Source organism: Macrosteles quadrilineatus, unplaced genomic scaffold (assembly GCF_028750875.1).
Source record: "Macrosteles quadrilineatus isolate MER2022 unplaced genomic scaffold, UCM_ALF_1.0 Scaffold_4__1_contigs__length_99947679, whole genome shotgun sequence".
Taxonomy (NCBI): Eukaryota; Metazoa; Arthropoda; class Insecta; order Hemiptera; family Cicadellidae; genus Macrosteles; species Macrosteles quadrilineatus.
Genome location: NW_026542597.1, coordinates 82,412,816 through 82,440,493, shown reverse-complemented (window position 1 = coordinate 82,440,493; position 27,678 = coordinate 82,412,816). Strand labels below are relative to the sequence as shown.

The window sequence follows — 27,678 nt, the reverse complement described above, 5'->3', positions numbered from 1 at the left end:
AAGTCCCGGTGGTTCAGAATCCAAGTAAATTTTACTATGAATTATGGAAAATATCTTGGGAGGGATTTAATTGTAACTTTCTGGATTGTAATGTTTCTGGATTCCCATGACTAAAATAATCGCCAGTCTTACTAGCAGCTATTCGGTTGTGGCCCTGTGTGTACAAGTAACTATGTTTACAGCTTCTTAATGACTTTACCATCACAGGTCATTCAACCTGTCTGCCAAGATCGACTGCACAACAATGGTTACAAGAATAATTCTTACTTCATCGACCTGTTCTTTACTCTCTAGTTATTTTATTCTCTAGGGAATAAATGGCCATTTTTAGTCCCTAGGGTGTTAAGGAGTAAAAATCAGCTGTTGTAAATTTTGATTGTAAGCAATCACATGTATTGAAATTATTTATCGATTAACTTAATCGGCTGTAGCTTATTGTTGCATTGTTGTCAATAGTTCGACATATCGATATAATGTACAGTAAGACAATCGAAATGGACTACATGATCGAACCACAGAACAGCTTATTTTCAGCAATATTGAAAAAAAAACTCGAAATAGTTTTGTGAGGTTATCTTTACATAAACTATTTTCGTTTTCTAACTTAGTTTGTTAAATAATGTTGCAAATGATGAAAAATATAGTTCATCCTACGGGCAAAAAATTACCTTTCAACCCTCGCTCATTTCCCATTTAAAAAATCATTTTCTCATTTTATAGGGGTCGAAAATAGTCACCTTACGCCCTAGTGATGAAATATACTATTTTTTCGTAAAATAGGTCAGGAGGGATCTTCATTCATTATATGCAATTCGATCAATTGAATAACACTTTAGAATTTTACTCTACTAGCAATTAAGTTGTAAACACGGCATTTTTTATACTAGTTTCCAATCATTTGAAACTTAGGATTCGTGTGTGCGGTTCTATCGTTATAAGTGTTCCTAATAACGTTCAGTTAATTTTTACTTTCCTGACTAAAAACTGTGTAAATTCACCATACCATGATGATGACAATAGTTAGAGATAAGACGCATTGATTGATAGATCTAAAAACACATTGGCTAAAGTCCAAAAGAAAAACAATATCGGACCAAACGTAGAGCCTTGTGGTATTCCGTGATGAGAATAGTTTGATTCATAAATGCATTACTTGATAGATCTCAAAACATTTGTCCAAAGTCCAAAAGAGAAACAATATCGGACCAAACGTAGAGCCTTGCGGTACTCCGTGATGATGAGAATAGTTTGCGATACATAAATGCATTACTTGATAGATCTCAAAACACTTGTCTACAGTCCAAAAGAGAAACAAAATCGGACCAAACATAGAGCCTTGCGGTACTCCGTGATGATGAGAATAGTTTGAGATACATAAATGCATTACTTGATAGATCTCAAAACGCATTGTCCAAAGTCCAAAAGAGAAACAATATCGGACCAAACGTAGAGCCTTGCGGTACTCCGTGGTGAGAATAGTTTGAGATACGGGAGTGCATCGCTTGATAGGGTTATCCCAACAACGGGACTCAGTGACTACGTAGGTCGTCACCCTTGATAAGCAATCACTGTGACGTCACCGGGATAAGGTGACTTATCAATACAGTATCACTATCACTGGGTTCCGGCACTGGCTCATAGATGTCGCTAGTGTCGTTACTTGCCGCTGCGGTCTCAAGTGGGGATTTTATGTGAAGATTAGACTAACTTTGGGTCTTTTAATCGACTCTACCTGGTTTGTCATTAAATTATTTTGAACACGAATTTTTTACAGAATCACGAACAAAGTAACAACTTATTCTTCAATTGTAACGAGCCATAGCTAGACTGAGCTAAACTACTGTAGAATTGTGCTCGCATACGCCTAATAAGCAGTCTTATTTAGGTTTAATCCACAGAGATGTAAAACTGTGTGTATTAGTTTGAAAGTTAACCCATCTGTCCGTGACTATTGGGCTTTTAATAAACACCTGATTAAAGTCAGTAACATCTTCATTGAACACACATAGTTCACTTGTCTATGTCCTCTGATGTTTTGGCGTCGTTTAAATATAATATTATAATCATTTCAATCTTTAGTATTATGTTGATGGTGCTGTTTTATTCAATGTTTTTATCCTCATACTACAGTATCCAAATAAGAAAATCCCGTCCTCATAAAAAATAATTAAAATCGGCATTAAAAATTATAGTTAATATTTACTGAAAGATCAAATATATGTATATTGACACATTTCACTATCTGTTCATCTACCAAGGATTTGGTGACCTATTAGCTACCAAGAAAAGATTCCTTAATGTTCTATTCATTAATATTTTTACATGAGCTAAGTTATTTCAGCTCAATTTTAGTAAGTGCAAAAACATGTTTTACCACTCCACAGTTTTACAGTTTAATTGACAGATGAATATACGATCAACCTGTTCAAATGTCGAAGACTCCTGATAGCTTGGACCCCTGATAACCCCTTATCTCTACTGCACCCCTAACACACGAACTCTCCCACCAGTCCCACCCCACCACCCCCAACCGATAACAACCCTAGGAGGGGTCGTAACCTCGTTTATTGTTATAAATTATCTCGAACTGGGTTTCCTTCAGCTTTTTATTTTCTGAAAAAATAACCAAACCACCATTTCATCTACCAATTTAGTTTGGTGACAACTTGTTTGCAAAGCAAAAGTGGTTCAGGAAAGAAATTATCTTAAAATACGGAAAATACAACTTTTCACTGTAGACGAATTCGTAAGTACTATAGACAAGATTGTTTTAATTGAATTGGTATAACTTCATAGATAGTCTATGGATGTAGTTAAATACTTGGACTCAGGTACCATAAGTATATATAAAAGTTTCTTTTAAGAACAATAGTGAGCTTAACCCACAATTGTATCCCTGAAATATCTAAACGTTTGTCCTAGGATCTTTCGAGTAGACTCCTCATCGCAATGTAAACTTTGACGCTGTTGTGTGTTTTTAGTTCGGCAACACTTGATTACGATGAAGTCTAACTTGTTTTGTCTTATGTTAAATGCACTTTTACAATTTGCTTTAGCTTCCAAATATATATCTTTAGTTTGTAAAATATCTAGCAATTTAACTTTATAAATAGGTTTCCTATTTGAACTTAATAGTTTGTACAGCTAATTTTGACAGTTGTTCTGTCCGTGATTTTCGTTGCGGGGTAAGAATACTTGAGAGAATAATTTTGGTCCCTAGATCTACTATAAAATACCGTTACACACACTTACCATGCATATACATGCAAACTACAGTCGTACTAAATGCTTGGTGGAAATCTCTAATATTTACAACTGTGTGGCAGAATTAAAACTAGGCTAATAACTTTATCGTAATGTAAACATCTATAATGACTAATGAAAATCAAACGATTAACTCAGGGAAAAGTAAACAAACACACTATAAATTAAAAACAAATCTAACAGCTGATGCATCTTCAATATTTAAAATGTAATTGAATACATCACTTTAATTGAGATTCGTGCCCTTAGTTGTTTTTCGAAACACTGATATTTTACGGAAAATTTTTATGAAGGGCTTTCATTTAAGTACAGTATAAGGTTGAAAGGTGTACTGCTTACGGTTTTCTCAAAAGTTCGTGATCCTCACTAGCTATATAGATTTTCATTCGCTTACAAAAATTTGTAATTTTTAGGTTAGGGAAATATCAACACACTCGTCGGGATATTAACACACGTTAAAACTATCCAGGTGATCTATAAGGATGATATCTATTAGTGAGTATGTTTTAGGATATACTGTATTAAAAGTCAATTATTATCTTGGACGACTTTTAAGTAAATGTTAAGTTCGACGATTTCGTGCCAGCATGAAATACAATAATTGGATTGCCAATTCCTTTAAGTAATCGCATTACTTATTAATATTCAAGTAAAAAAATCATTGTATTAATGTACAGAAATTTTGAACAAATAGGTATTATTGATGAAGAATGTCTATCAAGTTTTAAACACTACCGGTCAATAATCAGTTAAAACATGTTATTGTTTGATTTTCTTATTTACAAAGCAAACATTGTCGTAGTGTTTATATTTACGCATTCATATCGGCGTTTCTTAGTTCATGGTTGTGGGTTGTTCTTAACTAACCAGGATTTCTTATCAGCACTGATAAGCCGACACGGACGGGAAAGTAAATATGGTAGAAAATTATGAAACATTCTGCAAGTATTTGTAAAGCCGGTGTACAAGAAATGAGGGAATAGGTGAAATAAGAGGTTAGTACTATAGGTACTATTGAAATGTAATTGATTGTTATTATTACAGATTTTGTGTTGAAACTCATTAATCAAATATGGTACGGTACTAGTAATGTTATAGTATTTATTTGTTTAACCCGTATATTTATGTTGAATACGTTGGACTATCTCAAAACTCGTTAATATTACCGGTAGTAAATAATTTTGAAAAGGAAAAGTATTTACTATAACTGATTAAAGTCAAAAAAGGTAAAATATTTAAATTTTTATGAAAGAGTGGCCTACTTTAATAAATGTTATTATTATTATTGTCTTGGCTAATAAAACAGCTGGTCCTTAATTACAAAAATAATAATGTCATCTCACCAATTTTGTAAAAAAATTTAAATGTTACAATTTGGTAAAACATAGAAAGTCCAATGCTTGTGTGCCAACCACTACAAAAAAAATTTAAATCGAGAAAATAAAATAAAGTTTGTAAGTTTCGCTGCATTTTTATTGGACCAATTAAGATTTTTTGCCCTAGAGGGTTATCGTGGAACTAGGGAGGGAGAAATCAGCATTTAATTGTGTGATAGACGTAACATGACCACGTGACCTTGACCCTTGACCCCTAGTGACCAGCGGACAGCCAATCAGATCGCTCCGTTGTCTACGAGGTGCCAACTCAGCTTTGTAATGTAATCGCAGCTCATGATTTCTAGAAGAAAATTCTATGATCCGAAAAACTTGAAAGTTTGATATCTGTGATGTGGAGTCAGTAATTTGAAGAATATGAGAAAATTTGATTGTTTGAAAAGCATGATTATCTAAAATATAAAATTGGAGCTGTGGATCTCTGGATTAAGGGTGATTCAAAACCCTGATATTATTGAATCTGAAATTGGAGATTTCAATCCAACCTTAGATCTAAGATCTAAAATATGAGTTTATAACTTGTACTATTGAGAATGTTTAACCATTGACTTTCAGATAATGACGTAGAGACATCCCGTATCGCTACACACGGTGCTACGGGACCAGATGTCATAAATTTTTGATCCAAAAAGAACATAATTCTGTGAACATATCACTAATTTCGCAAGAGTCTAAGATTTTATTTTCTACCTATTCTTTTGTTACTGGTAGTTGACATGACATGAAAGATAAAATAGCTTACAATAAATTCAATTCAATAAATGAGTCATTCTCAAGTTGTTCTCAATTCATGGTGTAATTTCAGTAAAGAAACACATAACTTCTATGTGGTCTAATTTATGTATAAAATAGTTATATTACAGTATACAAGATTTCAAAATTATTTTACTTCAACACGTGCTCCAGAAAAAACTGAAAGGGAAGAGGCCGACTTCGGCACGATCCGTTACAAAAGAAGTCCTTTAAATATTTAACAGACCACGAGAAGGGTACAGGTGACAACACGGGGTGTGCGAATGCTAACTTCCGGTCCACAGGTGGGGAGGGTGGTTTCCGGTCACAATAATTGTCAATGTTTGTCCGGACTAGGGAATGTCCGGATATGACTGAAGGACAATCCTGCATTTTCTTAGAATCCGATTAGGGCCTAATTTGCATCGGATGTTGTGAATCGGGTTTCTCAGAATTTTGAGGGAAAATGTATAAAGGGTGATTATAGAAATGGGGCTGAAATTGAATTTTAATTATCTTCAAGTAGGTACTTCTATGAGTGTTACTTGACATTACACAGTAAATAATTACATTTACATATCATATTGTATTAAACTTGCAACCATGACTTAAGACAAAGATACTATGTTAATACAATAATTATCTATCACTTGCAAGATACACAAATCCACTCTAATAGTAGTGGTGAAAATGTTTATATTGTCAGTCTTTTTAGTTATTTTTTGTTTGTTTGTTTAGTTTATTATGGTGAGTACCAAAAGAACCTAAGTATAAATACTTCTTACTATGGTCGTTCAGAGTATTGAGAGTGGCAGATGGCCATTTGGGACTGCGGTACGAAACAAATCAGTAGAAAATGCTTAGCCTAAAGCATTGACTTTGGATACTTGAAGTATCATTTCTTTCTATAAAAAACCCAATTGCAGTGTATGTTTGATTTCAGGTAAACCTAGCGTTGTCAAAGGCGGTTATGTGTTTCTATCTTAATTGAGGTTAATTTATTAATTCTTACTATGAATATAATAAATATTTTTACTCATTTTCTTAAAGTATACAAGAAGTATACTGGAAGCTGCAAGAAACGTTACAAGTTAATAAATTGTTGAATGGGTACCTCAATCAGGTATAGGCCTACAATAAGGTACTCATCAGTAAAAAAATATTTTGATCCCCCATAAATTAATAACATTCGATTAACAAGTACTTTGTTTTCCTACTCATTTGTTTTCAAAGTACAGCAAAACAAATCCGAAGTTTCGAAACCAACCTCAACAAAGCAACTTCCAAACTGACATTGACAGTAACAAGAACATGTTCCCGAAGGACTCGGAGTCCAGAACACGTGGGCTCCTCCCTACAGAGGAGGCACGGGACAGATGGTCCCTGGGGAACTCCTGGATGTAACCCTGGAGATCCCCTGGGATAGTGTCCAGACCAGCACACGCCTGTCTTGGGACTAGTTAGTGTGTTTAACACTCATAACAGACCCTAGGGACTAGGCAGGGTTGTAGCTGGTAAATACCAGATCAAAATGCCTCAAAATTAAATATTTTAAATTATTATTAATAAAAAAAATGTTTTATTACGATAACTAATTTTGTGACAAATATGAAACATAACTTGACATCCTTGGTGTCAGAGTTCCCTAAAGAGGATATGTTTTCTTACTGATCCTTTTTATTTCTTAGTGAGCTTAGTTGTTTGCCTTGAATAAAAGTCTCGCATTGAAAAATTCACCGAAAAATATAAGAGATCTACTGAACTCTATAGGAAGTGAAGAGAAGATGCAAAAAATGCAGTTTTCATTAGTTTATGCAGCAAGGAAGGACAATCATCATCTCCTCACAGGGGCGAATATTAGGGGTCCAGGACCTCCGAAATAATTAATATAAAGAAAAAATATATGGGCCTAACGTAATACTCAACAATTAAGAAGCGTGATCTAGGTAAAGTTAAAGTGCAATTTAGCTCAAATTACCATCAGGAATATGAGCAGAAAAGCTTAGACGTCTACTTAAAATGACTTAAAACTACTTACATAAATCCTACCCCCCCCCCCCCAATATTATTATTATCATTATTCGCCACTGTAATTTAAATGTGTGCAGAAAAAGTTCCTACAAACTTCTCTTAGCATTCTTAATTTTTTTTAAGAGGTTGGTGGCCTCTTTTAACCTTGCATTGTGGGTATTACATTGGTATTAGTATACAAATACCCGTCCACATAGACTAAGCGCCCGTGCGTGGATCGAAATGACATCATTCATTAAGACGTGTAGTTGGTTAGGTTAGGCTAGGCTTGGTTACACCATAGACAAAAAGAATTAAATATACGTCAGCTGTGGAGTGTTTGTGAATAAAAATGAAATATTAAGAGAGAAATAAAATAAGTCATGTTTTCAAGAAGAACAGAAATCAATAATATTTATTTATACAGTTTGAATCATTTTTTAAACATCAGCTGTTCTAAACAAAGGCTAAAGAAAATTATTAGGTGATAGAACTTAACATCAGCTGTGCTGCGGTTACCATAGGTTCTGGCGTACACCGCTGGGAGCGCCATGTAGTTACGGCCTAGCGTTACGTAACTACACAACGATCACAACGTGGTAAGTATGCGCCAGAACATGTGGTAGCCATGGTAACCACTGCACGGCTGACAGTCCATATTAATTTTGTTTGTCTATGGTTACACTAGGTGAGGCTAACTTATGTTGGATTAGGTTTGAGCCTACCTGTAGATTGCCTCATCTTTTCAATGGCAATTCTGTTATCCTTCACGTTCCCCTTCTGGGGTTGATGAATCAGTTAGACAACTCTCCAACACTTGTTGATTGAGCTTTACCTAAAACAAAAACAATATTGATGTTTTAAATTAAATATATAGATGAAAATATTTTTTCAACTAATAGTCTAAACCATAAATGCACCTTTGGGGACTTCCCATGCAGTAACTTCTATTGTGTTTCCTTTCCCAATGTGCCAAGAGTTTTCTAAGATTTCTTTCTTAGTCGTACACAGTAAGTCGTACACAGAAGGCCCAACGTTAAGTTTCATGGTATCGGTTTTCCAACAACTTAATCGACTCAAATGAATTTAAAATATTTGTTCACATATATTTTATAATATTGATCCACAGTTGGTTTTATAATATTTTGTGATGTTAAGGTATATCATTAATATCACAAAGGGATGATGGTTTGGTTTGCGTACTCTCAACTTCAACAATTGAAAACTATTTTTAAATAACTTTTGGAAAAAATCAAACTTTGTACTGTGTATACATTATCTACCCATAAATTCCTAGTTTTAATGAAAGAGGGAATCGACGAGGGACTTATTTGATAATTTAGAAATAACTTTCGGCATTTGCTCATAAAGTAACTACCCAGTAAATTACCCTATATTCCCTAAAAATCAAACTCTTCACTTGCCCCGGAATGTTTTGGTCAGACCGCACGGCGCGGCAAGACAAACTACCCCTACAACCCGCCCCCGCTTAATCAACCCTAACGTCATAAATAGTCCAAATTGACGCAAACCCAGTCAATAAATTACGCTGGAATTCGACGGCGTCAATAATTTGTTTGGAGCTAAGGACCATTAACGCCTTCGAAGTGACGGTGGTGCGAGAGACATTAACACCATTTGTCAAAGGTGTCCGTCAGGGTTGCGTTTTGGGTCCAGTTCTTTTTAGGTCAGAAACCCACAAGCGTAAGGACCTTTAAATGTTTAAAGTTGTTCAGTGTGTGTTGTAGACGGTCTTTATTTATTTTATTTATTCAACAAACGGTAACAAAAATACAGTGAATATTGACTTAAGAGAGTAATATGGTACATGTGTGCAAGAGGGCTAATAATAAGGTATCAAGGTTACAATACAATTAAATAACTAACATACAGTAAATGCTGAGTTGCTACTAAATGATTGATGACTAGTGATCATTGTGCAAATAATAAATACATTGACTAGAATATTACTGTTCAGTCTGGACCACGTAAGTTTGCAGTTGAGGGAGGAGCCTGTTTACCATATGGTTTTGAATAAATCAATGAGAACCGTGCGGTGTTGTCAAATCTAATAATACCAGCTGATTTGAAAATATTGCTTAGTATATTTTAATTAGTTTTGTCAAAGGGGATAGTGGCAACGTCGCACTAGCCTTGTCTTGTGATTGGCTGTCACCAACTGCAAACCTACGTGGTCCCAGCTTTAGTTCATTAGTGGGACATCTAAATATGTCTGGAGATGTGTTTTCAAGTAATTTATGAGATCAGATTTACAGTATACAATATAAAGAAGATGTACAACTTCAATGATTAATAGTGGACTATATGATTCTCATGGACAACAAATTCAAAAGTTGATTGCATTTAAGTCTTCAGATAAATATTTTGGGGGTTCAATAGTGTTTTTTTTTTCAATGCGATGGCTTGTTTTCCAATGCCTTAAAAATTTGCTTCATCAAATGTTCAGTTGTATGTAGTTTTTTAGCGAAAGAGAAGTGAGAGTTTTCATAGACTAACCTACACAAGTAGACTTACCATCCCATTGTAAATTTTGAAGCTCGTTTTCGTGTCTAGTTCATGTCCGGTGACACTGATCGATAGTGTTGACGAAATTTTGTTTATTTTATTTATGGGGTTAATTTCACGATTTAGAAGATGAGTTATTGTTTATGATTAGATCGTTTTATTTGGTTAAACGAGGTGTTAAATTACTAAAATAACAAGAAACAAATTATAAACAGTGCATCGGAACAAACAATAAAATTGTCTTCAGAAGATCCATAAGGATGAGAAATCTACTGATGGTAAAATAGTGAAGTATAGTCGTAGAATGGAAGTATGTAATACTAGCTGTAACCCGCGGGCTTTGCCCCGTTTAACTTCTTAATTTTCAAGATTATCTCGTTCGCATGGCTCAATCACGTCCTGGTTGAAGTTTGTTCGCTACGCTCACTCACCTTTAGGTTGGAGCTCGTTCGCTACGCTCACTCACCTTTAGGTTGGAGCTCGTTCGCTACGATCACTCACCTTTAGGTTGGAGCGCGTTCGCTGCGCTCACTTGCCTTCAGGTTAGCTCGTTCGCTACGCTAACTCGCCTCCAGGTTGAAGTTCGTTCGCTACGCTCACTCACCTTTTGGTTGCAAATTAGCTGTTGTCATAAATGTAAAAGAAATAATAGTGCTGCACCATGTTGGTAATTTTTGTAACTTTAATGCTATTGAACATTACAGAACAGAACCAACTTGTTTAATTGAAACAGCTGTTAAGATTCAATAATTTCATTTCTCATAAGGTTAACATGGGAAACTCCAGAGCCACTGGGGCGGAGCCCGAAAGGATTTTTGAAATAAGAATATGCCTATATGTTAATCGGGAATGTGAGCTATCATCATGCCAAATTTCAGCCCAATCCGACCAGTATTTTTCGCGTTCACTTGTCACAAACATACATCCATACATCCATACATCCAAACTTTCTCATTTATAATATTAGTAGGATTGCAGTACAGTTCATGTATTTTACACATTGAAGTATACAAGAATAATGTTGGTTTTCTTTGCTAATTAATGGATGATTTACTTTCATTCAGAAAGTACAACATATGACATTATCATATGTGTTCAATTATAACCTACTCACCCGAAAAATATTGGGATTGAGTAAATTTTGAGAAGTCACCCAAGAGGTGTCAAAAAGAAACTGATTTGATTTTGCAAATTAGTTTTTCCTCTCTCCAGACCTCAGATCTGATATGACTAAAGCTTGTTTTCGTTTCTTGGTAAACATGTTTTCGGGCATCCACCCCCTTTCAAATACCCTTCACTAGAGATTAAAATGTCTCCATTTTACTAAACTATCTTAATTTATTACTTCATATTTTATTTTATTCGATTATATATAAGTATGTAAGTATGTTATGTAAATTTCTCAACAATTTAAAGATATACGCTTTTCCTTGAACAATGCGTTGTAATGTTGAAATAGTTTTTCGCCACACTGCACAGTTTTAATAGACTTTCCAAACATAATATTAGTCCGAACACAGCTGTTTGCCGCCTCCATAATCAAAGGGGGGACTAATAATATGCTACTGTCCTGTAATAAATTTTTACCGGACACCAGCTGATTATAATAATTGGCATTAAGTGGACGAATCAATAAACGAAAACATAGCCTCTCTTATAAGGTTTGAGTAGTGATTGTTAATTCCAAGTCGGTGGAAATGTATAACGGATTTGTACAGTTTTTTTCATTGTTAGATTGGTTAAGAGTAGTATGGCGATATATATCGTACTACACTCGTCCAAAATGAGTTTACCGTACACGTATGGTAATCCCCCTATTTTCCGGACTAGAAACCTTGTATACTATTTTGCAAGTCAATCATCGTAAAATGTATCTACACTAGTCATAAAGTAACATATTGTAGTTTTGAAAATCTAGGGGTATTTTTTAAGAAATCTTTTTACACAGATTTTAGCGTTTATTAGCTTAGTTCATACGAAAACAATACGAGTTACGAGATTCTAAATACAAAATTGTTTTATTATAATCAAGTTGTTGTAGTTATATACCACTTGTACAAAGGAGGATAGCTGATTCAACCTAAGGTAATATACATTCCAATAACACGTTAACGTTATGGATTGTAAGCGTGTTACACACGTGTTGGCGTGTTACTCGTGTCTGACACTGACTAAACACGCGTGTCGTACCGTGTTTGCTCAATTACAACACATCCATAAGCGTGGTGAAAGAGAATGAAGTGTGGTGATCCTTGTAGCTTTACATCATAGACAAATTCATCCGTTTCATCAGCCAGGACCATGATCAGCTGGGAGGAACAGGAAGTCCAGTTTCGAATGATACTGTTTTATTTACTTTAATTTTATAGTTTTTACTCAACATATATTTTCCTAATTTTCATAATTAATACTCGTATAGATAGCTGCAGACTGAGGATGTTAAATGACGACATGTTCTACTCCAAGAGCACAGGGAGAAGCTCAGAGAAACAATACAGTAATTGGTTGTTTTGTATAAATAAGATCACATTCATAAAACAACTATAATTAACATTTAATACTGAGTATAATATCATTGTGACTCAATCACATCTTTATCTTATAATATCACGCTTTCGATCATAAAAATACTAATGATAGCCTAGCTTAAATAGTTAAAAAGTAGTAATATAGTTTTATTATCCTAATTTGTAATCATGATCTGATATGAGTATGTGATGAATAATTAACTTTATATGTTGTATGTTTACAAATTTAACGTAATTTGTTTTATAAGATAAACATGAAAATGTTAATAATAACATTTTTGACTTCCGTTATTTTTTACAAAGCCAGTTTCTGTAAAATTTACATATCAATGTCTATTTCCAATAGAATATTTGTTAACTTTATTATTGTGGTAGTATAGGATGTTTATGGAGGAATTTTCCAACATGTCCTCTTATGGAGAATAAGTAAACTGTTGCAGTTTGCTTGTCCTTTAAATTGTCAAAATTATGTCAATTTATTTATTTCATACCAAGCTATCAATATTTTTAATTTAAACGTTTTAATTAAAAAACCCACACTTTATTACCTTCACTGTAGCAGAAAACCTAAGTAAGCACTAAAACATTACATAATTAAATAGGAATTAAATCTAACAACTTGAAAAAAGATTTTGAGTGAAACTCCAATCAGAAAAATGAAAACTTAGTCTACAGGTTTGCTGTGGCGAAAGTATTTTTAATCAATTCTATTTTAACATAATAATGCAATGTTTCGCTAATGGTGTATCCCCGAAAGTTTAGTTAGCGTAGCCCTCACTGTGTGTGGCTATGTATGATAGTTATCGCACACACTGTACATACACCCCTACACATGGTCGACGCCCCCTCGCGACGCTATCCTCCTGGCGCCGGCGCCGGTACATGTGGTAGACACCGTAGACCTACACGAGTACACAATTACTCCCAGGTCAGCACAAACAATAGATAAAAGTGTATTTGATTGTGAGATACCACCCAACTTAACAAACAATACAAGGGTGTACATGTGCAACAATAAAGAACTACTTATTTGATTACACTGGGTAAAATTTTATGATTTTTTAGGGTTTTTTAACGTATTCTTCTGGTTATAAGATAGATTCCTAATTAGTAGTTCGCAAACCCCACATGGATTTTTTTTATTTAACTGATATACAACCTTGTTGTAGGACTGATGGCATTATAGGCTGTGTCCAATCTATTAACTTTTAGGTTATAAATTATTTAAAAGTTACAATTTCTACTGTATTACAGGCTTAAAAGAATGCACCTTTTTATGTACCAAGTATGAAGAAAACAAAAATTGTGGTTCTAAGTTGCAACTAAAAAAAATCATAGTTTTAGGTTTTAACCGAATTAAAATGTCCTACTAGTGTATATATAATTTATATATAACTTTACGTAGGTTTATGTATTTATTTTAGGACTATATAGGGTAGTAATGAATAATACAAGGATTGTTTTTTTAGTTAAACCTCAGAGTCAACTAGTGGATCAAACAGAACCGGAGTCCATGATTTTTATGGGGAGAATCAAAAGTGGCAATTAATTTTGAACCGTAATATTTGCAGCATTGGGTGTTATATTACATAAATATGAAGTAATATAATATTACTTCATCTGTGTTTGGACCTTTAGCCCAGTCAAATGGTGTTTAAAAAGGGCTCAAAGTGGAAAGTTCTGGTGTAATTGTTTTTTATGGCTTATTTCATGTTTTTGGGTTTCCTGAACACGAATCTGATGTTTTCCAACAAAAAATGTATCGGCAAATGTGAATTAAAACATTAATTCATAAAAAAATGCTTAATTTCTAGTTTTTGGCTTACAACTTTTAAATTATAGGCCAGTAGCATAGGTTTTTACCCAGAAATAATTCCTGGAAAGCTGGGGATCATTTTAATCCGTTCTATTTATATAGAAGTAAAGGGATTTGAAGTTTGTCACATTTTTCCAGGTGACCTTCTGACCTGGGACCACAAAAACCTTGAAATTCAGGGTTATTTTTTTAGATTTTGCTAAAACGTCAAAAAACCGCCTAGCCTAAAAAAACAAATCATAAATGAATTGTAGAGCATAAAATTACGCATGCATTGACTATCTGGTGATGAAAATCGGATCAATGATAAGTGATTTATATTAATATAAATAAAGTTATTTTATTCAGAAATTATTGAACATGTAATATTTAACATTTATATTACTTCCAGAAAATGGATACCAAGTACATTATCATTTACAAAGTAATTAATAGAAGTTACAAAATACCCCCGCCGCAGCAAACCTGCAGACTAAGCGAATTTTCATTTGCATGATTTAATTTTACTCTAAAACATCACTTTAAAAATATCAAATTTGTTCCCCATTTAAATAGCATTGGTTTAACAAGTACTTAGGTTTGCTGCAACAGGGAGGGTAAAAAGTGTTTTAAATGTTAATGGTTTCGTATGAAATGAATACATTTTCCACTTTTTATCAAAATATGTTCATAATACATAACAAGCAAAATATAATAGTTTACTTATTCCTCATAATAATAACATGGGAATTTTTAATGTATTTTTTTTCTCCGTTACTATTAGGTGCATAATAAAGCTTCAATATATAAAATTATTTGTTTTTTAAGCTATACAACATTAGGGCTACGGAGATTGGCCACATTGCTTAAAATCCAATCGTGGGAAGTGAATTTCAACAGGTAAAGTTTTACAGAAAAGACAGAGTTTTGCCACTTTCAACAATGATCCATTCCCTTAAAATACATGATGACCTTAATCGTACCTATCAATCCAACTAGGCCTACTATGTTTGCAGAATGTCAATTGCCAAGCAGTCTGATGAGAAACCCTGAAGGCTTTTTGAAATACCAACTATGCCCGTACCCAATGCCTCTATTCGATGACTTTGGTATCAGGAGGAAAGAGGCCAAGTCTGCCTTATGTAAAGCATTCACACATACTGAAGATCCAAATTTTGAAAGGTGTTTTAGGTGAAAAAGAACCTGAAAGTTGCTCTGCAGAAATCATGGTACCATTGGCCAAGACTCGGAGAAATTAAAAAGTTTAACTTAATCAAAGTCATTTGTATCTACCATTATGTTGGTGTACATGTATTTTTAAATTAAAAGGGTTTAATATTTATAAATAAAACAAGATTTATGGGACGTTTTACACTTTTACATCCTATTATAACCTGGAGAAGTCATAACGGAAATAATTTTTCTTTTTTCATAAATCAATGAATTTTGCAGACCTTTTAAATTTAGTTTGATAAAAACTTCTTTGTCGTAGATAAAAGTTATAAATACATAAACCGTAGAGAATTTTATGCTCTTTATTTTAGTATAGGATGATATTTGGGAAAAATTATTATTCGATGGATTATGAGCCAAAAACTAGAAAAAAATACAATTTTCACCCTATTTTTCAAAAAATTTCATACTTGCCGATATAATTTTTGTTGGAAAACTTCAAATTTGGATTCAGCACCCCAAAAAACATAAAGATAACAAAAGAAAACAATTACACCAAAACTTTCCATTTCAAAACACCATTTGACTGGGCTACTTGTAGGCACTTTTAAATACACTTAAAATGCCGCACATTGTGTTCATTGTATTTTATTCTAGTATTACAAATTTCTAGAGAGTAAATTTATATATTTATTCATACTTCCAATATGTTTCAACATCAATAAATATTTAAAGTGTAAGTAAAAATGTATAACATTGCTTTATATCTAGACACTAATTTTCTGAACTCACATTCTTTACAAATAAAAAGCGCATTGCCTATTTAAAAACTCAAGCTCGAACCCCTAATTAAATTCAAAATACCGTTTCTTAGTAGGTCTAGTTTCTTATTTTAGCTCTTTAGACCTCTTCCAATTCATGAAGAATTGGTAATATCAAATAGCTTTTATTTTTTAATAATCTTCCAAGCTTTTTCGATGCCAGCGGTTGAATACAATACAAAATTACTGAGTTTCGAAAAGTCAATTGTATGCAGTCAGTTCTATCCGCCCTAACCGACAGCAAGGGTGTTCTCAAGGACTTATCATATCTTATCATTGTTGATAAGCCATTTCCGATTCCTTCAAACCGGATTCTACATTTGTGGACGCCATAGATTTGAGAGTATAAATTGTATAAAATGTAAAACGTATTGTACTTAGCTATGTTATAAATTGTCGAGTACATAGGTTATAAATACGGCATGAAAATGCTCACCTTGATTGTTGAACAAAGAGTAAATAAATTTAAAATAATATTAATTTTATTTTTATTTTTGGGTAATATATCATTTTGCGTCATGATTTTCAGTAAATATTAGAATTTGCATTGGGCACTAACACTGTGTCTTTCTCCTACTACTTTATTCTATGAACCAGTTTTAGCCAATTTTTAAGAAACAGATTACATGGTTCAATGAGCCTTTTATTGGATAGATGTTCAACAATTGAAGTTAAAGTTTCTTTTTTGGGTTTAAAATGACATTTCATAAGGACGTATAATTATATCAGAGAAAACAATCTTTATAAAGGTTCGATAATTTACCCAGCTGTCCCTGATTATTGCGATTTTAATGAATGATCCTGGCTAATGAAACAGCTGATCTTAGTCAGTAACAAAGCCAGCCAGAATATCATACTTCGTTATTCATTCATCCTTCACTCATATTTGATTTAAAATATGCACCTAGGTGGCGTCCCTATTACAATAATTTAGCAATAGGACATTGACGACAAAAGTTTCATTTTACTTAAGCATGATACAAATCTTTGGTATATTTTAGGCAGCACCCTACTACTACTGTAAATAAAAAACTGGCGTAAACCTTCAACGAGGGATAGTGATTTTACTATTCATACTATCTTTGTAGACCCTACTACTGCATACTTTACTATCTTTGTGTAGGCATAGTCTAAGATAGTGGCTAGAAAATCAATCAAACAAGTTTGTATAAAAATGCCTTTGTTCACATGAAAATATCGTTCACATGCTAAAAGAATTTAGAGAGAAATATATTATTTTCGAATACGCTACAAAATAGACTAAAACTTTTTTTAAAACATAATCAATTTGACATAGAAATCGTGCATTATTCGGATATATTCTATTGTAATCGGTAAATCTCGATTGATAATTACAAAATGGACGTTCTCCAAACCTAATTAAACATGACGAGATGACCATTTCGTCCCCAGACATTATGTAAACTAGACTACGATTACACAACTGTTATGTAACAGAGGAACATATTCCGATCAGACGTTGCTGGGGACATAGATTAAACATACTCCCTTATAAGGGATTCATCATCCTAGTACAGTAGTAGGGTTAGATTTTAGTTAATTCCCTATACAGGGAATAAGGTATTACCGTAGATCTGACTGTAAGACGGGCCTGGGACCGATTTAAAAAATAATATTGATATCTCAAAAGGTCGAAAACACTATTTGTTCAAATTGTTTAGATGTATGCATTTGTTATCGTGAACACGATAGCTCGAGTAAATTTTATGACTTGGATTAAATTTAGCACGAACATGAAGAGATGGGTAACTTTATTGTAGCATTGTACTCACGAACCAAATAGACCATTTAATGGGAACAGGGCTCTACGGGGTTTTGACATTTTTCCTTATTTTGGGTCGCGAACTCAATCAAGTTTATTTAGATCACATTCATGAAAATTTCATCAAAATGGAACCAAAACTACTCGTTGTATTACACAGTCTAGGTATTTCTGTGCCACCTATTTCATTCGTTCTTGCAAATTCGTTAAAATGTTCAAAGATACGGAATAGAATGTTTATTTTAATTTCACAGCTGAGAAAGAATTAAGATTTAACGATTTGGTACTTTCCTGTTAAAGGGAACATTCAATATTATCGATGATTTTTTTCTCGATATATCGATGTTTTTGTTTTCCGATCCATTACAAATTGACAAGTAACTGATCTTGTTTAGGCTAAAATAGTCTATTATATGAATTAAGAAATTAAACTGTTCTAAGCTAACCTTACATAACTAACCAAACTTGCTGTACCATTAAAAAATTCCGTTTGTGTTTGAATATAAAAGGCAAGTTATAAACACGGAAATTTTAAATGTTACAGCAGGTTTGGTTAGTTACGTTAGGTTATTTTTTTAGAACAGTTTCATTTCATTCACGTTTGTTGATACTGAACAATATTTTTCGTAGTTGTCAGCTGACATGTTTCAATTTGTTAATATCGATACATCGAGAAAAAAATCATCGATAATAATGAATGTTCCCTTCAGGAAAGTACCAAAGAGGGTAATTAAGATTTTAGACTTAAGTAGATAGGTTTTAACTAAATAAGTCGTAGAACATTACGATTGCTTACTTTTTAAACATTTAACTTTGATAATATACTAAGAAAATAAAAATATCGTATTTAAAATAAAGAAATAACCCAATGTTGACCGGGCAAGCTAGAGGATTTCTATAGCGCCTGCGCAAAGCAGATACTCTCCACTACGCAGGCGCGCTGTGTGCGCCGTGTTCAGGGGTTGTGCAGGCTGCAATGATTGTTGTACGTTCACATGCTATTATAATGCTAATATGTATGCTATTTTATGTTGTTGTTATTTTATAATTCCTATATGTAAAATAATAGTATCACTAGGGCCTCAAGTGAAGACTCTTTTTGACCCGATGTCAAGTTACGATCGAAGCGAAGCCGGTTGTTTAGCAAGTGATTCAATCATATATTACAGTACATCATCGATATGTCGAGCAGTCGATAACAATAGGCTAAAACCCTACCTAATAAGTCAATCGATAAATAATTTCGATCGATACGATTGCTACAATCAAAATTTACAATAGCTGATTTATTCCTTAGAGACTAAAAATTATTTTTTAGACCCGCAACGCATGCATTAAAAACTGCTTTTTTTGCTGGAATGACGACAAATATATATTTTACACCCCATTTAATAATATCCTAGTAAACTAAACACAATAATCAACATAACCTGTAACTAATTTTTACGACGCATAGATCAACGAAAACAATTGGTTGTCATAAATTTACATTTTTCTGTTTATATCAGCATATTGACACGATTATTAGTTTGGAGGGAGAGTTTATTTCATTTAAGATCCGAAATATCATAACATAGTCATACAGAAACTTATTTGGTCAGCATTATTTTGTTATTGTTGTGTGAATTTAAAACTGTAAATAAAAATCCCTCTTTAATCTACAAATGTGGAAATTATGAAGCAGCTGAAGTTTATGGGCGTCTCTCTTATGTAAAGTACGTTTTTACTTGTACAATTTTTGGCCTGTATACAACTCTTCTTATTTTGCAAATCTTTTAAATATTCTCATTGCTTCATATGTAGTGAATTTAGCCTAACAACTTGCAGCAGCTGTTGTTACTATACTCCATCTCCAAAACTATTCATATTTGATCCGACAAAGCTTCCATGCTCAAAACGTCAGTTGTAATTTTTCTGAGGGGTCGTTTTATCTAGAGGGGGATTTTTGACCTTGAAACCCTGATAAACCCTAACCATAAAGTAGGATCTGTAATAATTAGATGAGATAGTGATGAGCTGGACTGACTTAGGTTATCACGGGGTCGGCGGTCGCGGTGAAAAACATGTGTAACTGTGAAAGAGAGCGCGGGTAGCAACAGCAAGCTAGCAACTTGATACAAAGGCAAATAACATAATTGGGAAACTTTAAACGGAGATTTATACAAGAGTAGTATCATAGATAAATCATACTTAGTAGATTTCTTATTCTTATAGCTGAAGCAAATTTGAATGTTAGTTCTGTCCGGTGCACTTTAGAAGTCGTGTTTTGTTTACAATTAACCAAACAATAAATCACCAATCGAAATAGTAAAAAAGCGCATGGGGGCCGAGCTTTGCTCGAAGTAACTAACACGTTGACAAAAACATTTCTATTCCAAATACGAGCTTAAGGTAAGGTAAGGTCTTTATTCGTTAACTAAATAGTAAAAAAAAAATAACATGAGGACCGAGCTTTGCTCGAGGAAAACAACGCTTTGAGAACACAACAAATTAATTGTATCGACACTAGCGATCAGTGTCACCGGACATGAACTAGACACGAAAAATGAGCTTCAAAATTTACAATGGGACTACTTGTGTTAGTCCATGGTAGTATTGAGGGTAGTACTAAAGGCCTGAATAATATTTGTGGGAAGCAACCAGCAGCAGGAAAAGGAAACTTCAAACGGAGAAAATTAAATTATAGTTACAGGGCTGGGGAACATAATCAGATGAAAACTAGCACTGGGACAGTAAGTAAATTAGTTAATCAGGAGTTTTGAAAATTTTAACGAGGAAAACTGGTTACAAAAAGTAAAAACTGGGAGAAATAAAGCCTTTATAAAATAATCGGTTTGGCAGACTGAGAAGTTGAATAAAATATTAAACTTTATCGGTTGAAATTACGATCAGGATGGCCAATAGCAATCGATATACTGTATTGAATCGAAATTGGATTGTGTGAAAGGAGCGAAGTGATAAGTAACTACATTGAAGGGGAAATAGATCGCGGGTATCGGGAAGACGTTGCTGTGAACATACGTTCCGATAAACAATCGGAAAAGCGAAATTGGATAGTGTGAAAGGAGCCTGTGTTCAAATGCTGGGATATTTACTAAACTATCTTATTTCAATTAGAATGACTCAACCAAAACCTTTTTAACTGGAAAAAAATTGTCAATTTTGTAAACAAGGCTGTCTACGGTTTACATTTAATTTGGTGTCGAGAGCCAGAGACAAGGCCCAAATTAATAATAATCAAGAAGAAATCAAAATAAATTTTTCAAATTAGACTACAACTAGGTAGACTACGGATCGAAACTTTAAACATTCCAAAACTGAAATAGAAAATATCAAATTAGAAAAGAATTTGGTAATCTACTTTCAAACCTGAAATTTCATTAAACTAATCAAGACTTTGGAATTAAGCAATTACAGTTCTGATAAGCATGTTTAGAAAACACCCAAACTTCAACAATCTATGTAAACTACGATAACGCGTATGACGTCACTAAATCAAGGACATTTCCCTGCAGATATTACCATCTGGCATGATCTTGGCGAATACGATTGTTTGAGTAAAATAATACAATTGAAACATAATACATCTCCGTTTGAATTATTCCCGTGACATTAGAAGCCTAGACAGTGGCAGATCGCGAGACTTCTGTCCTTTAGGTCCCGGGTTAAAATCCCGCCAATCATCAATGGATTTTAAATGCCGCAAGCCATAGCCCGAACTAATGCGAAAAACAATCCTGGGCTAAAAAGTAGTAGCCTATTCAAGGAAATTGAAGTAGCCCTAAATTAATTTCTAAACGGGAGGAATTCTATTTTATACGTAAACATTGTGAAACAACATTCTGTAAAATGTTACTTTGATAATACTTTGCGTATCCTACGCGTAATACGCAAAAAATTGTAGAATAAAAGCTATGATCAAACTTCAGTTCAAACAGAATTTTACATAAACATAGTTTTGTTGGAAGAATTAATTTCAATCGAGGTTCAACGAAAGCGTCACAATGAAAACATTTATTTTCAAGTGGAAACATTGCATCATTGAATCAATGCCATACATTGGCTGCATATTTTAGTAAAAATGTGAAAACACAAGAATGCGAAGCACATCCTGTTCGGGCATCACCATTCAATGTCAGTTGGGCTTCAAAAACAAACAAGTGATAGAAACTGGAAATTTGATTTTTAAACTATTAGTTGAGTATTCTCTTGTTTGTTATCTAAAGCTGTTACATGCCAAATAAACCTACATAAAAAACTGTGGAAACTGAATTGTGTAATTGTTTTAAAATAATATCAGTTCATAGCGAAGATTCTGTACCAAACGACAGAAAAAGTTAACAAACGGATAGATCTAAATTACACAAGGAAAATTGAATATATGGGGTTTTTTAATTATGCAGAAAAAAGGACATTCTACCTTTAACCATCCATTCATGTATACATCGATGATTCTAGCTAACCCCAATGGGGTAGGCGTTATCACTGAGTTTTAGACATCCCATATACTATATATGGATTAGCTGTCTCTAATTTTGTACAATATTATAAAAACATAAGGCAGTCACAGATTGTGCCTATGTCTAAAATACTATTATCTACGTCACCGCCTTTAAAAGATACTATAGCTTACCTATCAGTTCGGTAGGACCTTGATAACAAGACTCTCGTGGGGATTAAATAAAGACTTGTTATCAAGGTTTGAGCTATTATCAATGTTTAACAACATGTAGGGGTAAAACAAATTCAAGGAAATTTAAAAGTAGCACTTCTAATCAAGGGTGACTTGTTATCGAGGTTCCACTTAAACAGTCTGCATATTCGACAGTAATTAATTAAAATCAGCGCTATCTGTCAGTGGCTCACTTGAACCAAGTCCATAAAAAAAACCGGCGACAACTTTAATATGGGGTTGGAATGTCTAGTTATATGAATAGGCAGAGGTGTCATCTATGAAGGGTTATCCCAGCAGGAAATGCTTAGCGGGTTTGCCGCAATTACAGCTTTCAATATAGTTTTACGTATTTTTACATGGTAATCCTGTCCTAAGGACATCGGTGTCCAGCAATCTTGTAACGTTTGAAAATCCCGGATCTTGTTTCTAGTGAACAAGTTTCGTAAAACGCGTTGACAAAATATTTACAATTCCAAATACGAGCTAATGTTCAGATAAACCCCTAATAAAACAGTGCATGGGGACCGAGCTTTGCTAGGGGAAAATAGCTCGTTGAATAAAAAAACTCTTCAATTACAAAATACGATCAAAAGAAAAGATTTTTTTTCGAAATAGTAAAAAGCACATGGGGACCGAGCTTTGCTCGACGTAACTGACGCGTTGACAAAAACTCTTCTATTCCAAATACAAGGTAAAACCCTTTTCGTTAACTAAATATAAAAAAAACATGGGGCCAAGCTTTGCTCGGGGAAAACAACTCGTTGACTAAACAACTCATCGATTGCAAAATACGAGCTAACGATACGATAAGATCTTTTTTTCGTTAACGAAATAAGTAAAGGCTGGGGACCAAGCTTTGCTTGGGGAAATCATAAGTATACTCTGAGAGCAGTCTTCGGTCAATTTCGTTTATCTGAATCTTTTCTTACTATCTGGAATCTGTTAAAATAGTAATATTGTAGTATTTTAAAGTGAGATTCAGCTACACCTAACTTACAAAAGCTAAGTTTCAACCTCTTTTGCACTTTGATACCAAACAAGTGAAGACCGTCTGTCCGTCTGCCGGACTTTGGCCGTACCACGTGACTCATGTCTAGAAATAGCGTTGAAATGACGGTTGGAAAAAGTAATAAAATCTAGAAGGCGGTGGCACTGTATTGTTCGCGATAGTGATGTGGCGAAATAAAAAATAGACGAAACCTGTCCGACAGATCATTGACCCTGACACGTTCGTTCGTGTTTTGTTATAAAATTTATATTAAAAAATGTTTTTATCTCTGGATCTCCTGTCGTCTTTTGTCCGACACGCTCTTTCAACAAATATCGTTGCTCTCTTTTCGGTTTTATGCAAAATGAAGTCTTTGAATTCTTTGAAAAATGTTTACATTAAAAATAGACGATGAAACCTGTCCGACAGTCAATGACCTGGACCTGGTTCGTGTTTTGTTATAAAATTAATATTTAAAAAAGTTTTTATCTCTGGATCTCCTAGTCGTCTTTTGTCTGTCACGCTCTTTCAACAAATATTGCTCTTTTCGGTTTCGAAACAAAATGAAGTATTTGAATTGTTTGAAAGTTATCTAGATTCCTGGAATTAAAAAAAAATATTTGAACAAAAATGTGAGGTGATTCGGTTGTTTTTAGCAAGGAAAGAAACTATAACCGCAGGTGGCAAGGAAATACCTAGATCCAAGACATGATTACCTTTTTATTTTGGTGTCCCCAGAGGCAAAAAACGATATTCGTGCAAATATCTATGTATGTCTTCATGAAGAATAGGAAACATTGGTTTCAATTAAATCCTACTAATATTATAAATGAGAAAGTTTGGATGTATGGATGTATGGATGGATGTATGGATGTATGGATGTATGGATGTGTGTTTGTGACAAGTGAACGCGAAAAATACTGGTCGGATTGGGCTGAAATTTGGCATGATGATAGCTCACATTCCCGATTAACATATAGGCATATTCTTATTTCAAAAATCCTTTCGGGCTCCGCCCCAGTGGCTCTGGAGTTTCCCATGTTAACCTTATGAGAAATTAAATTATTGAATCTTAACAGCTGTTTCAATTAAACAAGTTGGTTCTGTTCTGTGATTTTCAATAGCATTAAAGTTACAAAAATTACCAACAGGGTGCAGCACTATTATTTCTTTTACATTTATGACAACAGCTAATTTGCAACCAAAAGGTGAGTGAGCGTAGCGAACGAACTTCAACCTGGAGGCGAGTTAGCGTAGCGAACGAGCTAACCTGAAGGCAAGTGAGCGCAGCGAACGAGCTCCAACCTAAAGGTGAGTGAGCGTAGCGAACAAACTTCAACCAGGACGTGATTGAGCCATGCGAACGAGATAATCTTGAAAATTAAGAAGTTAAACGGGGCAAAGTCCGCGGGTTACAGCTAGTTAATAATAAAAACTTCACTGATATTTTGTTTCTGATGACGCCAGCCCAGCTGGCGAAAGGCTTCATAAAATAAAATAAAACAATGGTGAAGTTTTTTAATTTAAAGGTTATCGATGTATGTGTCAGGGAATACAACTTGAGGGGTTGTGGTCTCATTAAAAAAAAATTTGTACATTCAACAGTATTCTGTTGCACTTATGTTTATTCGAACTCGTCATCAAACTATGGGAAAGGGGTTTTATGGGGTGTTAAATAGGTTCAAAATGAGGTTTCTCTATTTTTCACCTAAACATACAATTTTACAATTTATTTCCAAACCCTTATTTGATCTAAAATAAAACAGACAAAATTTGTACGATAAAGCGTTGTTATACGATTAATGCTCAAGGAGAAAATTGTGAATGACTGGGTGTGATGATGATACATGTTACTAATCGAAATAGATCATTACTACCATCATTGACTGTATATACAGGTATATGGTATATATAGTCAATGCTACCATCTTTTTAGGGTGATCAACTCAAGGGGACCACCATAGAGATATCGGAAACGGTAAGAATTAGAAAAAACTTCACATGGGGGACATTCCTTTATTTTTGCGGCAGTTAAAAATATGATTTTGATTTTCGAAATCCAGCCGCCATTTTCCAACATGGCGGCCAACTTTGAAATTTCTTATGGAACACGCTATATTTTATAATGTTTTCGGATAGAACATGCAATTTAAAAACGTTTTTATTCCTGACATTTTTTCTATAAACCCACTCGTTCATGAAAAAATTACTGCCGGTGTTTATTTTGCATAATGTAGCTACTAAACGAGTATGTTTATAGCGAGAATGCAAAGAGTAAAAGTTTTATTTTATGTTAACAAATAGATGAAGAAATATTTGGCTTCAACTAGATTTAAAAGCGTGTGGTTTCTCATACAAACAAAAATATGTGAGTAGTAACACGTATTAAGTATAAAGTGTTGTAGACAATGCGGTAATAATAAAATTTGTGTTATTTATTTGCCTTGAGTTTCTACTGGAGGTACGCTCAATTGTACTCATTTTCGCAGATAGAAGAGGAAACACACATCATAAAACTAATAATTACCTCTATAAATTCAGTACATCCACTTACCCATATTTTAATAATACGAAAACACAATTTAATTTGAATAAGATGATTGAGAAAAATAAATAAACAAGAAAATCATAGCAGATCAATTAAGTACAAGTTTCAAGTAGATTTTAATATGTTTTGTCTATATATTATATGTGCGCATGCATACATATTGGCAGGTGAACCAAATGACTAATAAACTAAAATATGATACTAATTATAAGAAAATAAATACCCACTCCCCTCCTTCCCCAAATAATTACCATGTCTATGCGGGGTAAAATTGCTAAATTCAACAATTGTATACCTATTATATTATGGTTAATCTTTGAGGTGAAACATAGATTCCATAAACTAAATTACCGGCATAAAATTATTTAAGAGTCAGTTATTTGTAAGGTTGATTTTATTAACGACAGCGGACGAAATTGCATTCTAATGATAAATTTAATTTACAAATCTGTCGTTTCATAATGGGCTTACTGTATTTACAATTTAAACAATAACAACAAATCTTAAAATGCTAGTAAGTTACCTAGTACCTATATCATTAATAAAAAATAACATGTATTGCTGATTCAAATCTAATTATTAGCAATGAAAACTACTAATATCAGCTATTTTTGTAAACACATAATGGATATAGGTTCAATCAAAAAGTTTGTTTACTGATCCAATTATCAAACTTTTAAAATAAGTTAGTCTAAACTTTGATTTCTGTTCTAAAAACCAAATCTAACTTTGACACACTTGATAAGCATTGATTCTAAACCTATGGAGAAAATCTAATCTTACAAAATAGGTTTACCTATCATCAAAAATTTAACTATAGAGTAGGAAATATGTTCAACACTTCATATTAGACTAACATAACAAATCACCATAAATAAACACATTCCCCAACAACAACACAGTTTTAAATTACCTACAAAACCCGCAAACTACCAAATTTAACCTTACTTCAACAAGTACAACTTACCGAAATCCTTGAATCCAGCAGTAAAAACACCTGCGTCACAACACGGACCGGCGAAAACGCATTGTTTATTTTGATAATGGTTTAATTGAGGGAGGTGATATGAAATTATTAGATAAAACCCGTTATCACTCCACGTAAAGACACTATAAGTAATCTTATCAACCGCAAGATAAGGTGAGAGATGTCAGTCGGCATAGAGCACAGTGAGCGCAGCAGTGCCAGTGCCAGTGAGTGCTTGACAACCATGGAGTAGTGAAGTGAAGTGAGGGAGGGGAGGGGAGTTCCCCCCACCACCACCACCGCATTAGCAGTAGGTTACTTTTATATTAATTATTCCTAGAAACGTAACCGTGGCGAAGGATAATGCAACACTAGTATGAGGATTTTTATTTGAACGTAAACATTTAGTGGGGTTTGATTTTGGTCTAACCTAAAAAACACTGCTTTCAAGATGTTTTCGATTTTACCGAAACA

At 33.8% G+C, this 27,678-nt stretch overlaps 1 protein-coding gene across 2 annotated transcripts in view; it reads right to left on the bottom strand.

The window, feature by feature from the left end:
• LOC128993383 (transcription factor GATA-4-like) overlaps positions 1–27,384 on the bottom strand; it is an 80,561-nt gene extending 53,177 nt beyond the window's left edge. The window contains exons 1-2 of one of the 2 annotated variants that reach the window (XM_054417255.1): positions 27,205–27,384; positions 8,126–8,235 (exon numbers count right to left, since the gene is read on the bottom strand). In XM_054417255.1, the coding sequence (XP_054273230.1) occupies positions 8,126–8,141 (16 nt within the window). In that variant the 5' untranslated portion in view covers positions 8,142–8,235; positions 27,205–27,384. The remainder of the gene's footprint in view (positions 1–8,125; positions 8,236–27,204) is intronic. The other variant, XM_054417256.1, reaches the window with a different exon arrangement.
• Positions 27,385–27,678: the final 294 nt, after the last annotated feature.